General features: G+C 34.3%; 1 protein-coding gene across 1 annotated transcript in view; it reads left to right on the top strand.

Annotated features, from left to right (window-relative positions):
- The window catches only part of LVRN (laeverin), a 53142-nt gene that overhangs the window by 13254 nt on the left and 27062 nt on the right, over positions 1-12826 (top strand). The window contains exons 4-8 of the mRNA XM_074203902.1: positions 373-512; positions 2722-2848; positions 6757-6908; positions 8508-8621; positions 12073-12222. Coding sequence (XP_074060003.1) covers positions 373-512; positions 2722-2848; positions 6757-6908; positions 8508-8621; positions 12073-12222 — 683 coding nt within the window. The remainder of the gene's footprint in view (positions 1-372; positions 513-2721; positions 2849-6756; positions 6909-8507; positions 8622-12072; positions 12223-12826) is intronic.

Below are 12826 nucleotides of genomic sequence, written 5' to 3'. Positions count from 1 at the left end.
CAGTTGAGCCGCACCAGTGGCAGAACTGTGACTTATCTGCATCCTCTGGGCATTGACAACTATTTCAAACACTCCTATAAAATGACTAATCTAGAAACAAGCAGAGTTGTATATGTATTGGAGGATGATAGACCTAGAGCTACTCTGAACCTTAGAACCTCTAGTTCCATTCCATTTTACAGTTTCCTGAGACCTGAGAAAGTTAAGTGACTTACCCAGTGTTACCAAAATAGATCTTGGAGAGGTTCTGACCCAGGCTCAGAATCCAGAGTCAGTACTCATTTCACTGTACTGTATTATTTAATATTTAGGTTTTGTTAGTCTGATATATGATTTGTGTTGTCTTTGTTCTAAAATAAATTACTTCTTTAGCGATGTCTGAAAGAGAAGATGCAAATGGAAACAAATGGATTGTTACCAACTTCGAAACTACTCCCAGAATGTCAACATATATAACTGCCTTTGCTGTGAGTGACTACATTTATGTCAATGGAACTGAAAGAGGCAAGGAGGTAAATAAGTTTATCAAGATATGTCAAGCCATTCTTGGTTCTCAGGACCATTGGCAAATCCTAAATCTATTTCTAAAGCCCCCTTCCCTTGTATACTTCCTAGTTCTTATCCAATATGAAATCTTGGGTTTGTCCTTCTCTTTAGCTTGAAGGTGATATAGGGTGGTTAGGAAAAAATTATTGGCATTAAAGAACGTCTACTCAGCTTTAAACTGCAGGTGATCAGAGACAGTAATATAAACTGTTATACTGTATTCATTATACATATTGACTACACATCACACAAGGCCACATTGACTGATGCCCTGAGCTGAAAAACTAGCTAATACTACTCTAAAGCAAAGGTATCAAACTTGAGGCTGTGGGGACTTGGGTCAGGAGAAGTCCAGAGTGTCTCTGGAACCAGATTAAAATGTAGTTGGGAAATGTTTACCAAAATAAAAACAAATATAAAACAACATAGAAAATGTGAATTTTGAGATTTTCTTAGTCAATATGCTATCAATTTCCATTCCTGTTTGCCTTTGACACTACCTCCTTAAAGGCTTATATTTGTGACTCCAGTGCTTGGCACAATGATTGGCAGGTACTAAGCATTTACTAAATAGTTGCATATTAATTGATGTGAATGTCCCCATAGAATCTATTTTACTTTTTCTTTTTAACAAAAAGATGAAACAAAATTCATTTATTTTTATTCAGGTTACAATACAAAGCTGATGAAGTAAATTATTGCAGCTTTGAGAAATCAACACATGAAATAATTGAACAGAGCATTCCTTACAGGTACTTCATCTGTATTCAAGAAAAAACCTGAACAACAATTCCAAGCAAACACTGAGGGAGAGTGAATGTAAGGAAGGAAGGGTTAAGAGAAAGGACTGGAAACAAAACTATGAAAGAGCAAGAACTTAAGAACATGGGGAAAAAGCTATCCTAGAATAGGGACTGAAAATCACTAATTTACTTTCAAAACTTTAGATCACTTCAAAAAACTACTTTATAATAATAAATACTGACCAGCCCAAGCTGTTCAATTTTTTAACTATTCAAAACATGATTTCTTTCTCACCTTCATTTTGTAGGGTTTTGTTGCTTCACATAACTTTATCAACAGCCCTATTTTGTCATCTGATAAAGGCTGTAACAGAAATCGAGTCTATAACTACACTAAAATAATATGAAATAATCTACCTAGTTACAAAGGCCAAGTTATATTGACCGTATGTTAGTTCAGTAAATTTTACATTTATCTTAATTTGAGAAAAATGCATGGAACAGTAAATGCCCATGTCAATGAAAATATAACAATTGTTATAAGTGTTGTGTGCAAAAAAATATGTGAATTGCGCATCAGACAATACAAGGAGGAAGGGAGAAAAATCAGAGGCAAGTGAAGGTACAGAGAGCTAATACAGAGCCTACTTTTCAACCAAAGGACATTGCACTGATTCTACATCTTTACTATCTACTAATAGCAATTTACCAGCTGGAACTATACAAGAAGGGAAGTAAGTGTGCTGGTGACTATTCCCTAACATCCAATGAGCATAAATTGATTTACTAAATTTGCTAATTGTCACCTTGGAGAAAGTAGAGAGCCTGGAGATTAAAAATAGTTAAGTGTCAATGGTTGAGGTGACATAAGAGAATCAGGAAAAGAGTATGGCAGTGACAAGGTGGCTAGAGGTCAGCACGAGGGTCCAGCAGGTGAGAAACAATGATCTGCCTAGCTTGGGGAACACTGGTTAGAGAGAGAATGGTTAAAACAAAGCCATCAAATATCATCTATGCCATAATTTGTCCTCAAGCAAACCTGTAATCTAGGAATTGATTTTCTAAAAGAGATTGATATAATTAATGTAAGAATGTCATCTTCAGAAAATAAGAGGAAGTCTGTAGAAAGGATAAAGAATTGATCTCAGAGTCAGGAAAAAAGCAGTTTTCTTGCTCTGAAGTTGTCTATACAGGTCTATTCCTTAATCTTCTTTCTCTAGCATAGAAAGTGTAATTAGTTGAGAGATTACAGACATGTAAAGGTACTCTTGAATTTTATTGATATATTTAAATGCGTCTATTTAAATATTTTGGGGGGAATCTGCTTGGAAAGAGATGACATTCTCAAACAGCAGCATCCCAGAGAACAGCTAGCTTGTCATATCAAATCAAACAGATCATTTATCTAAATTTCTGCTTTTGTTTTTTTTAGGTACGGATTTGGGCTCGGAAAGATGCAATTGCTGAAGGGGGAGCAGATTTTGCTTTGAGTATTACAGGCCCTATCTTCTCTCGGCTGGAAGATTTCTTTAATGTCAGTTATCCTCTTCCAAAAATAGGTGAGAGAAACTTTCTGTTCTAGTTGATTTTTCTAGGACATCAGCACATTGGTCAAGGCTCAAGGGGGAAGAAAAAGGGAACTGCTATGACTCATTGCCACCATTTTCCATTTATGTCAGAGCTGACCACCAAGGAGCTCTCATCTTCAGAGTCTTCAGTAAGCAGCTTAATCAGAGGGATCTATATAATTATGAGGTACATCATGGTTTAGTGGAAAGAATTCTGGAAACCCTGGGTTTCACTCTTATCCCACTTATGTGGCTTTGAGCAAGTCATTTGATGAGCCTGTATGGGTCTCAGGTTCCTTAATGATAAAATTGAAGTTGAATACGATGATTTCTAAGGTTTATTTCAGTTAGAAAACTCTTATGTTCTATGATGTTTTTTGTCAGTCAACCAGTGAGTAAACATTTCTGTGTGAGGTACTATTCTAAGTGCTAGAGATACAAATAAAGGCCAAAGATGATTCCTTTCCTCAAGGAGTTCACAGACTAATGGGGAGACATCTTGCAAAACAACTATGTACAAATAAAATATATATAGGACAACTTGGAGGTAATCAATACAGAGAATGCATTGTCATTAAGGAAAAAGCTTCCTGTTGAAGGTGGGATTTTTGTTGTGACTTGAAGGAAGCCAGAGAGACCTAGACTAATATAGCTTCAGAGTCTTGTTTTCTATAAATACTCATCCCTTAGCATCCTCTCTCTTGGCACTCTTAATTTATCAGTGTGACCAATTACTTCCCCCCTAAACACCAAGTCTTCTGATCTTTCCAACCCTTTTTTTTTCCAGTGGCATTTAGGCACAATGTTAATGTTCCAATTTTAGATAGAGCATAGAATTTAAAGCAAGATCATCTACTTTAATCTAATTTTACAGATTAGGAATCTAATGCCAAGAGAAGTGACCTGCTCAGCCACATAAATAGTATTAGAGCAAGAATTTGAATCCGGATATTCAAATTCAAAATTCAGGGCAATTTTCTTCTACATTATGAAATTACAATCATAGTTTTCATTAATTTCTACAAAAATTTTTATGGAATATCTTCAGTTTGTATGACACAGGATTAAAATTACAGGTTCAGGACAGCTAGGTGGCATAGAGCACCAGCCCTGGAGTCAGGACCACTTGAGTTCAAATCTGGCCTCAGAAACTTAATAATTAATTACCTAGCTGTGTGACCTTTGGCAAGTCACTTAACCTCATTGCCTTGCAAAAACCAAAAAAAAAAGAAGAAGAAGAAGAAGAAGAAGAAGAAGAAATTACAGGCTCCATTTCTCTGTATTCACAATTTAAAAAAAAAGTAAAGATGGTAAATATTTCATGTTCTATATAATATGTGAATAAAGTCATAATTAAACATTTTCCCTGCAGGATATTACATTCCTGAAATTATACCAGAAATATAGTTTGCTAAATTCAGTGTTATTAAGGCAGCTCAGGGATTCTTAACTTTTTGTGTGTGTGTGTGTGTGTGTGTGATAGACCCCTTTGGCAGTCTAGTGAATGATATGGACTCTTTTTTTAGAATAATGTTTTTTAAGCGCATAAAATAAAATACATAGGATTGCCAAACCAATCAATCAACAAGGATTAAACAGACTGAATATAAACAAACTAAAATGCAAATGTGTTGATTCTTCCCCATGAACTGAAATAGGACCATGGTCCCAAGGTTAAGAACTCCTCTTGACAATTTTTTTTTACATATTTTCAAGTAAAAAGGCTCTATCTTTTATTTGAAAACATGACATGTCATTCATCTAGTAGTCTTACAGAAGACCTATTAAATGAAGTAAGCCAGTCTTTAATATGACTTTTCATATAGACAAAGAAACTTATCAATCTTCCCTACCCCAAGCATCTGCTCTGACCCTGGGTCTGAAGAACTCTGCAATACTTAAACCAATAACTGGAGGTCTGGGAAGTGACCAGACTTAGGTTTCTTTAAAGAATTGTGGCGGGGGGGGGGGGGGGGGGGGGTGGCTAGGCGGTACAGTGGATAAAGCACTGGCCCTGGAGTCAGGAGTACCTGGGTTCAAATCCAGCCTCAGACACTTAATAATTACCTAGCTGTGTGGCCTTGGGCAAGCCACTTAACCCCATTTGCCTTGCCAAAAAAAAAAACACTTAAAAAAAAAGAGTGTAGGGCTTTGGGAACTGATAACAAGGACAGCAGACTGTCCTTAAAGACCTACATAGTTGAGTTGGATGATGGAGGATAACATGCAAGGCTCTCCTACAGTGACCTCTGTTAGTCAAAAATGGTATATTGGTTTTTTTATTTAAATATTAAAGTTTTTCAATCTATAAAATCCTGGAGGTCAGGAATTGTGCACTTAGTTCTTTATATCCCTCATTATACATCTCACAGAGTTGTTGCTCAGTAAGAATTATTATTTGATTATTGATCCAAATGGATATTGCTTATAATTAGGAAAAAAGAAAAGACAGTTCCTGAATTACCTTAGCTCATATTCAAGTCATTTAAGAAGTCTTTATTCCCAACATTCTCCAAACCCCATTTTATTCCCAAAAGTTGTCTTAGTCATGCTATTTTCTTCAATGAGCCATGATTTGCATTTTTCTGCAACTATCACATATTTTTCTGCATGTCTCTTCCAGCAAACCTTCTTACAGACTATTTAGTGTTTGCTATAGTAACCTTAGCTCTGTGTATGTATCCCTTGCAATAAGCAGGAATTGACAAGAGTCAAATATGACTTGTCACTTGTTTTTCATATGAACTGGCCTATGAATTATGAATTACATTAAAAAATATTAAAAGGGCCATACAAAAAAATACCAGAACTTTATAACCCCCTTGAATAGACTGAATCATTTGGTATCAGCAGTGGTCTGAAATTGCCTAAGATTACACAGGTTGACATAAGACAGTATGATAAATTTGAATAAGAATTACAGAAATCAAAAGGAAGGTGGTGAGATGCCTTTGTGAAAAGAATGGAGATAAAAGTTTTGGTTATACTGTTTTGTCACCCTTTCCCTTTACATATACTGTTAAGCTGCACCCACTCCCAGACATCTGTAGGTATGTCATTTTAAGGTAAGATTTTATAGTAGAAAGAGAACAAAGAATCACAGGATAAAAAAAGGGACCAGAAAACATTATTAAGATTACTGTATTGAATACCTGCTGTGTGTGCATGCCTACATTAGAGTCCTGGCAGAGATCAAAACAAAAGAAGACCTTGAGAATTGTCCCCAAAATATCTTGCAAGTCATGTTGAGGAGAAAACATATGCATTCTTTAAAAGAAAAGATCTGAGTGAAAAAAGATATACATAAAGAAATTCATGATAATAGGATATAAACGGAGTACACAAATGTTAAAGGGAAGTGAAAGACAAGGGAATGACAGTCAACTAAGTCTTTTTGGAAGAGTAGAGGTTAGTATTGATGGAAGCAATGGATATAAATTGATGGAGGGGAGAGAAGAGGGGAATTTCAGGTGGGATGAATGGAAGGATCAAATATGAAATAGTGGCAGTAGACAAACTTTGCCCTGGGACAAAATGGAAAATGATGTTACAGTTGTAGAAAAGTTTTGGGTTGAAAAGTTGAGAAAGAAATGGAAGGACAACTGAGAAGAGCTTGAAAGTTGGGTGGAATAATAAATTAGGCAATAGGAAACATTTACATAGGGTAACATTTCCCAACTTTATTGATTTGCATAGTACAATATGGAACAAATAAAATCATTAGCCAAAAAATAATGAACATTATATTACTGTTGTATAATATTATGGACAAATGAAATTCAAATAAATGTATTTGGAATTTAAAAATGAATATGAAATTCTTATATGTTCTAGAATAAAAATTTATGTTTTTAAAGAAACAATAGGTTAATTTTTTCCTTCTTTGTAAATCCATCTAGATCTCATTGGGTTTCCTGTTTTTAACACACAAGCAATGGAAAATTGGGGACTAATAACATTTGATGATTTTTTGTTGGTGCAAATGAAGGATGACCACCCAGAGAGAATAATCAACATTTTGTCCACTGTCGCACATGAAATCGCACATCAGGCATGTAGTAAAATTCTGTTTTTAAATTTAGTCTGAAAATGTTCTGTAGCTGATCTACAAAGAAAAAATCATTGTGTAATGGTTACAGAAGTTAGAATATAATCAGTGCTTCTTTATTTGTGCTGGATAAAGTTGGGATTTGAAAGTGAATGTCATTGAGGTAATCAAGTAATCCAATTAAAAGGATATTTATTTTTGACTTTCCAACTGACCCTACAAATTTTGGTTGAGGAAAGGTAACTTAAGTAGAGTTAGAAAAATATGGGATTTTTTTTAAACTTCATCCATATAAGAAAATACATTCAGGATGGCTATTAAGCTGCATCTAATTATAAATAGGCAATAATTATAGACTTTTATTCTTCAAAAAATGGAGATGGAAGTCAACATATTTATAAATGTCCATGAAGAAAGCAAAAATTAAATTAATCCTTGGGTTTCTGAAAGAATAGATGAGGAAAAAAAATCATGTCATTAGGTCATTATTCTTCATGGTGATTTTAGAAATCTAGTTGTTTTATCTTTTGTTTCTTTTTTTCTTGGGGAGAGCAGTTGCTGGTAGGGAATACTAGCTCAGATTTCCACGCAGATTTCTACTCATAGTATTAAGAGCAGTTTTTCAATGAAACTCATCCCAGCTATGAACTTGATACCTCCCTAAGAAAGTATGAAAAATAGTGGATGAAATTACAGATGACATAGCTTTCAATAACGTAACAATATGAAGTCTAATCAATAATCCCAAATTGTCATTTACATTATACTCATGGATGTTGTTATGGAACCCAAACTGTCAGATACTAGCACATTACATCTGTTTTAGAATTTGATTATATATTACAAAGATGAAGTGAATATTTGGAAAACTACTTTATTTTTTCCCCTAGCTTCCTAGCCCAATTTATGCTATGAAGTAAGTTTCTACAGTTCCCTAGCATTAATTCTCTAAAGGTGTTCCATTGTGCTTAACTTGATAGAAAATGATTTTAAATATAATGGAGAGATATTTTGGTATAGAGGAGAAAGAGCTGACCCAAGAGTCAGGGAGATCTGTGTTCCAGAATTGTTTCTGATACATACCAGCCATGTAACCATGGACAAGGCACATAGCCTCAGAGTGTCTCTGACAACTCTAAATTGTAAACTTAAGATATTTGTCTGCAAATTATAGATGGAAGGAGTCTCTACATCAGGAGATCTCTATACCTAGGAAATCACAGACAAGTAAAAACAGAAAATAAAAGTGAAAAAGTGAGGGGAGAAGTGGGTTCTGAAAAAGGATGTACTTTAAGAATATTTGATTTAAAACAGATCATTTTTAGATTTAAAAAAGCAAATCATTGGAAATACTTTTAAACATGTCCAGCTCTCAGGGGAGTTTGGATTTTGGAGTTTTTTTTTTAGCAATCATGACTACAAAGTTACTCATGACTGGCATCTTTCAGACTGAAAACATCAAATTGCATTTTTAGATTCTTTCTACATACCATGTAAAGAAAAAAGTATTTCTTGATGTTATATACACACTGAATGTAAGAAAATATAGAGAGACTTGAAAATTAATGTAACAAAATTTTTTCTTTGTCTCCTTATCCAAAGTGGTTTGGAAATTTAGTTACCATGAAGTGGTGGAATGATATTTGGCTCAATGAAGGATTTGCAAGTTATTTTGAGTATTACTTGACTATTATCTTTGATCCTCAGCTATTGAAAGTAAGTATTCAGTTTAATTTCTGAGTATTTTTTGAAGTTATCAATCCATAAGTTTATTAAAATCTTATCTTATGTTCATCATATTTCTATTACCTAAGTTTATACGAATAGCCATGGATACTACATAATTTTGAATTTTTTTTTACCATATTGATTAAATGAAATTCTCTTGACTATTTAAATCTAATTTGGTCATTAATAGCTAACATTTACAATACACTTTAATGTTTTTAAAGTACTGAACAGCTAATATTTACAATAACCCAGGGAGGTAGATCCTATAAATGTCTCCATATTACAGATGAAGAAACTTTGGTAGACAGTAGTTAAGAGATTTTCCCAGGGTGCCATAGCTAACAAGTGTCTGAGATCAAAGTTGAACTTGGAACTCTAGGTCTTTGACTCTAGATCTGGTGTTCTCTACATTGTGTCACCTGGCTACTTCAGTACTGTCTCTGACACTTCCTAGCTGTGTGACCCTAAGCAAATCACTTTACCTCTCATGACATCCAGGGGACCTCTAAGAGTCTAAGTAACAGAGAAAGTCCCAACATATACCAAGGTTCCCCCAATAGGAGTTCTAATTCTCAATGAAGTCATAGGTTCATTAAAAAAACACAATCTTTCTTGATATATTAATATTGTATCTTAACATGAAATAGTTTTAGGGTTTACATGAAAATGCCAAATACATTTATTTGAATTTCATTTGTCTATAATATCATACGACAGTAATGTATTGTGAGACAGACTTGGTGTCCTAATCTTTAGCTTTTCTCAATTCTCATTTTTAATCTTTCTGGTCTTCTTTTTTTGACCCTATTGACTATGGTTTCTGGTTAGGCTTAATTCAAGCCATTCCCATGGTAAATTAGATATTGGAACAAAATGAAATACTTCTGGGTATTAACAAAAGAAGATTTACTTATCTATGACAGAAAGAGGATATTCAACATGGATAAGCCCTTAGGGCACCTCAAGAACATTCCTGGCCTGGGCTAAACACCTGGAACTCCTCATTCTGGTGACCAGAAAAATGATACCAAACAGCCTGAGCCTTTAGTCCCCTGAGTCATCCAAGCTTTGAGAGATATTTTGGTATAGAGGAGAAAGAGCTGATCTAAGAGTCAGGAAGATCTGTGTTCCAGACTTATTTCTGATACATACCAGCCATGTAACCATGGACAAGGCACGTAGCCTCAGAGTGTCTCTGACAACTCTAAATTGTAAACTTAAGATACTTGTCTGCAAATTATAGATGGAAGGAGTCTCTACATCAGGAGATCTCTATACCTAGGAAATCACAGACAAGTAAAAACAGAAAATAAAAGTGAAAAAGTGAGGGGAGAAGTGGGTTCTGAAAAAGGATGTACTTTAAGAATATTTGATTTAAAACAGCTCATTCTTAGATAAAAATAAGCAAATCATTAGAAGCACTTTTAAAAATGTCCAGCTCTCAGGGGAGTTTGGATACATTTTTTTTTTTAGGTTTTTGCAAGGCAAATGGGGTTAAGTGGCCCAAGGCCACACAGTTAGGTAATTATTAAGTGTCTGAGACCAGATTTGAACCTAGGTACTCCTGACTCCAAGGCTGGTGCTTTATCCACTACACCACCTAGCGGCCCCATTTGGATGCATTTTAAGGAAAAAGTGGACTAACTTGTATGGAGGCAGAAGTTAGGATATTGTTCCTTCCATGCCCTTTTTTCCATAGCTTCTTTAACACTAACCACTCTGAATCTCTTAGACTGCTTTTAATTTTTTTTTCCATCTCCTCTTCTGGATCCACTTCTCCCTCCTGCCTTCTTACAAGTGGGACTCTTCCACGATTCAATCCTCAACACTTCGTTCTTTTCCTTTGCTGGATCCTCTTTCTTCTCTTCCTTGAAGATCTTTGGTAAGTTGCCTTGTCCTCTCCAGATTACACAAAAGTTGGGGGAAAGATAATGAAGGCCTCCACTAATATGATAGCTGTGTGAGTAGTAAAGAAAGAGATAGATACAAGAGATTATAGAAATAGAAGCAATAAGATTTGGAAATTGATCCCACGAGAATGATGAGTCTAGGTCAAAGATTATATCAAGGTATGAAACTTGACTGTCTGCAAGTACAGTGGTGCTTTGAACTGAAATGGGGAAAATTGTAAAAGGGAACGAGTTTTGTGAAGCAAAGATAATGCAGTCTATTTGGGATTGTTGAACTAAGGGAGGTCAACCTTGAAGTGTCCAACAGGTAATAGGTAATATGGGACTAGAGCTCTGGATAAATACTGGATCTTGATATATAGATATGGGAATCATTTGCATAGAGATGATAATTTAGTCATTAGAGACTATGAACTCAAAAAAGTAAGAAAGTATAAACAGAAAAGAGGACCAGAATAGACTGTTAGGCAATACCCACAACTATGGGATATATGTATATGCAATTATCCAGCAAATGAGAATGAGAAATAGTGACCAGACAGGTAAGTGAAGAAACAGGAAAGAATAATGTCATAAAATCCTAAAGAAAAGAAAGTATTCAAGAAGAGATAGTGGTCAAAAGTTTCAAATGCAGCAGAAAAGACCAGTTTTGCCATTAAATAATAACTGAAGGGAGAAGTTTCTTGAGTTATGAAGACCAATTGCAAAGGACTAAAAGGAAGGAAGAGGAGGGAGAGGCATTTAATTTAGATGTATTTTCTAGAATCTCAGAGTTTCACTATGGAAACTTCACTATGGAAAATGTACATATCTATATCTATATCTATATCTATACCTATATCTATATCTATAGTCTCTCTGATGATTTTCTCCAATTTATCATATACACACACTTATATATTATATATATGATAATTGGAAAAAATTTACATATATCATCAGAGAGAAGGCATTGAATAATGTTGGTTCAAGAAAATTTCTCCTTCAAGATGGGATTTTAACTGGGATGTGAAGGAAGCCAGGCATACTCTCTATCAGTCACAGTCCTCTATATTTGCTTAAAATAAATAAGCTCTCTTGGTCTTTTGGTTAATCCTTGTGTGTGGTTGATTTTTATGCTGTGCTAATTAGCTATGAAATATTAATATGATGAATTCCATCTTCCTTGGTTTACTTTGACCTTCATTTCTAGATATTTCTTTGCTTTTGGGGGACATCAGTCTTTATTTAATTGACAGATGCACAAAAAAATAGAAGAATACATGATGAAATCTAATTACTTTGTTACTGTTCTCTATAGCCTTGCTTTTCCTTCCTTCGATGTTGAGATTTTGGGCCCTTATTTTGGGGAGGGAGACTTTATTTAAAAGGTTTAGTAGAATTTCTATGTCACAGAAACAATTATTTATATGTAATACTCTACCATGTAGAGTATTATTCTCCTCCAATGAAATCACTTTTGGGCTACACTTCAGAAACTTTGAATTTCAAAATTCTTGCAGTTAACTTGCTTTTTACTTTTCAAGTTTCAGAATGAATTCTTTTATCAATCTTTTATGAGTATGGTTTACAAAGAAGATCATGCAATGATGTACAGAACTATATCCACAAAGGTCAAAAATTACACAAGTACAATCGACATAGATAATCTCTTTGATGTATCTATTTATAAGAAGGTAAATGCAATTATTTCATTTTGTTATATACTTTTCCAGAAGACTGATTAAAATATGGGTTGGATAGCTCACTGAACAAATTGATGACTGTAAAATTTTCATTACAGAAGATATACTTCACGTTATGCAACAGATGAACAAATTAATTTTTTTTTGCAAATAATAATAGCTAGCATTTTATAGTGCTTTAAGGGATGAAAAATAATTTATATGTTATCTGACTGGATCCTTACAACAGCCATGTAAGAAAGGTGCTATTTTTATTTCTTTTTTACATATAAGTAAGGGACCTGAAAGCAGTTACAGAAATTGCCCAGGGACACACAACTAGTAATTGGCTGAGGTAGAATTTGAACTCATTCTTCTAGGCTCCAAGTTCTTCTCTGTGTACTCTACAGATACCTACATAATTTGTACCTTACACTAATTATAACTATTCTAAAGCAGTTTGTTATTTAAAGGAAATATATGATTAATCATTTTTTAAGGAAAAGAATTTATCAGGTAAACAATAACTATTTTTCCATCTTTATTTTTTATATGTTAGGTTTTCTTAAATATATGATACTTGAAGTTTAATCTTCAACTCAAGGATAGCTTTAGA

This window comes from Macrotis lagotis, chromosome X (genome assembly GCF_037893015.1).
Source record: "Macrotis lagotis isolate mMagLag1 chromosome X, bilby.v1.9.chrom.fasta, whole genome shotgun sequence".
Lineage (NCBI taxonomy): Eukaryota > Metazoa > Chordata > Mammalia > Peramelemorphia > Peramelidae > Macrotis > Macrotis lagotis.
This window is presented reverse-complemented; position numbering and strand designations above follow the sequence as displayed.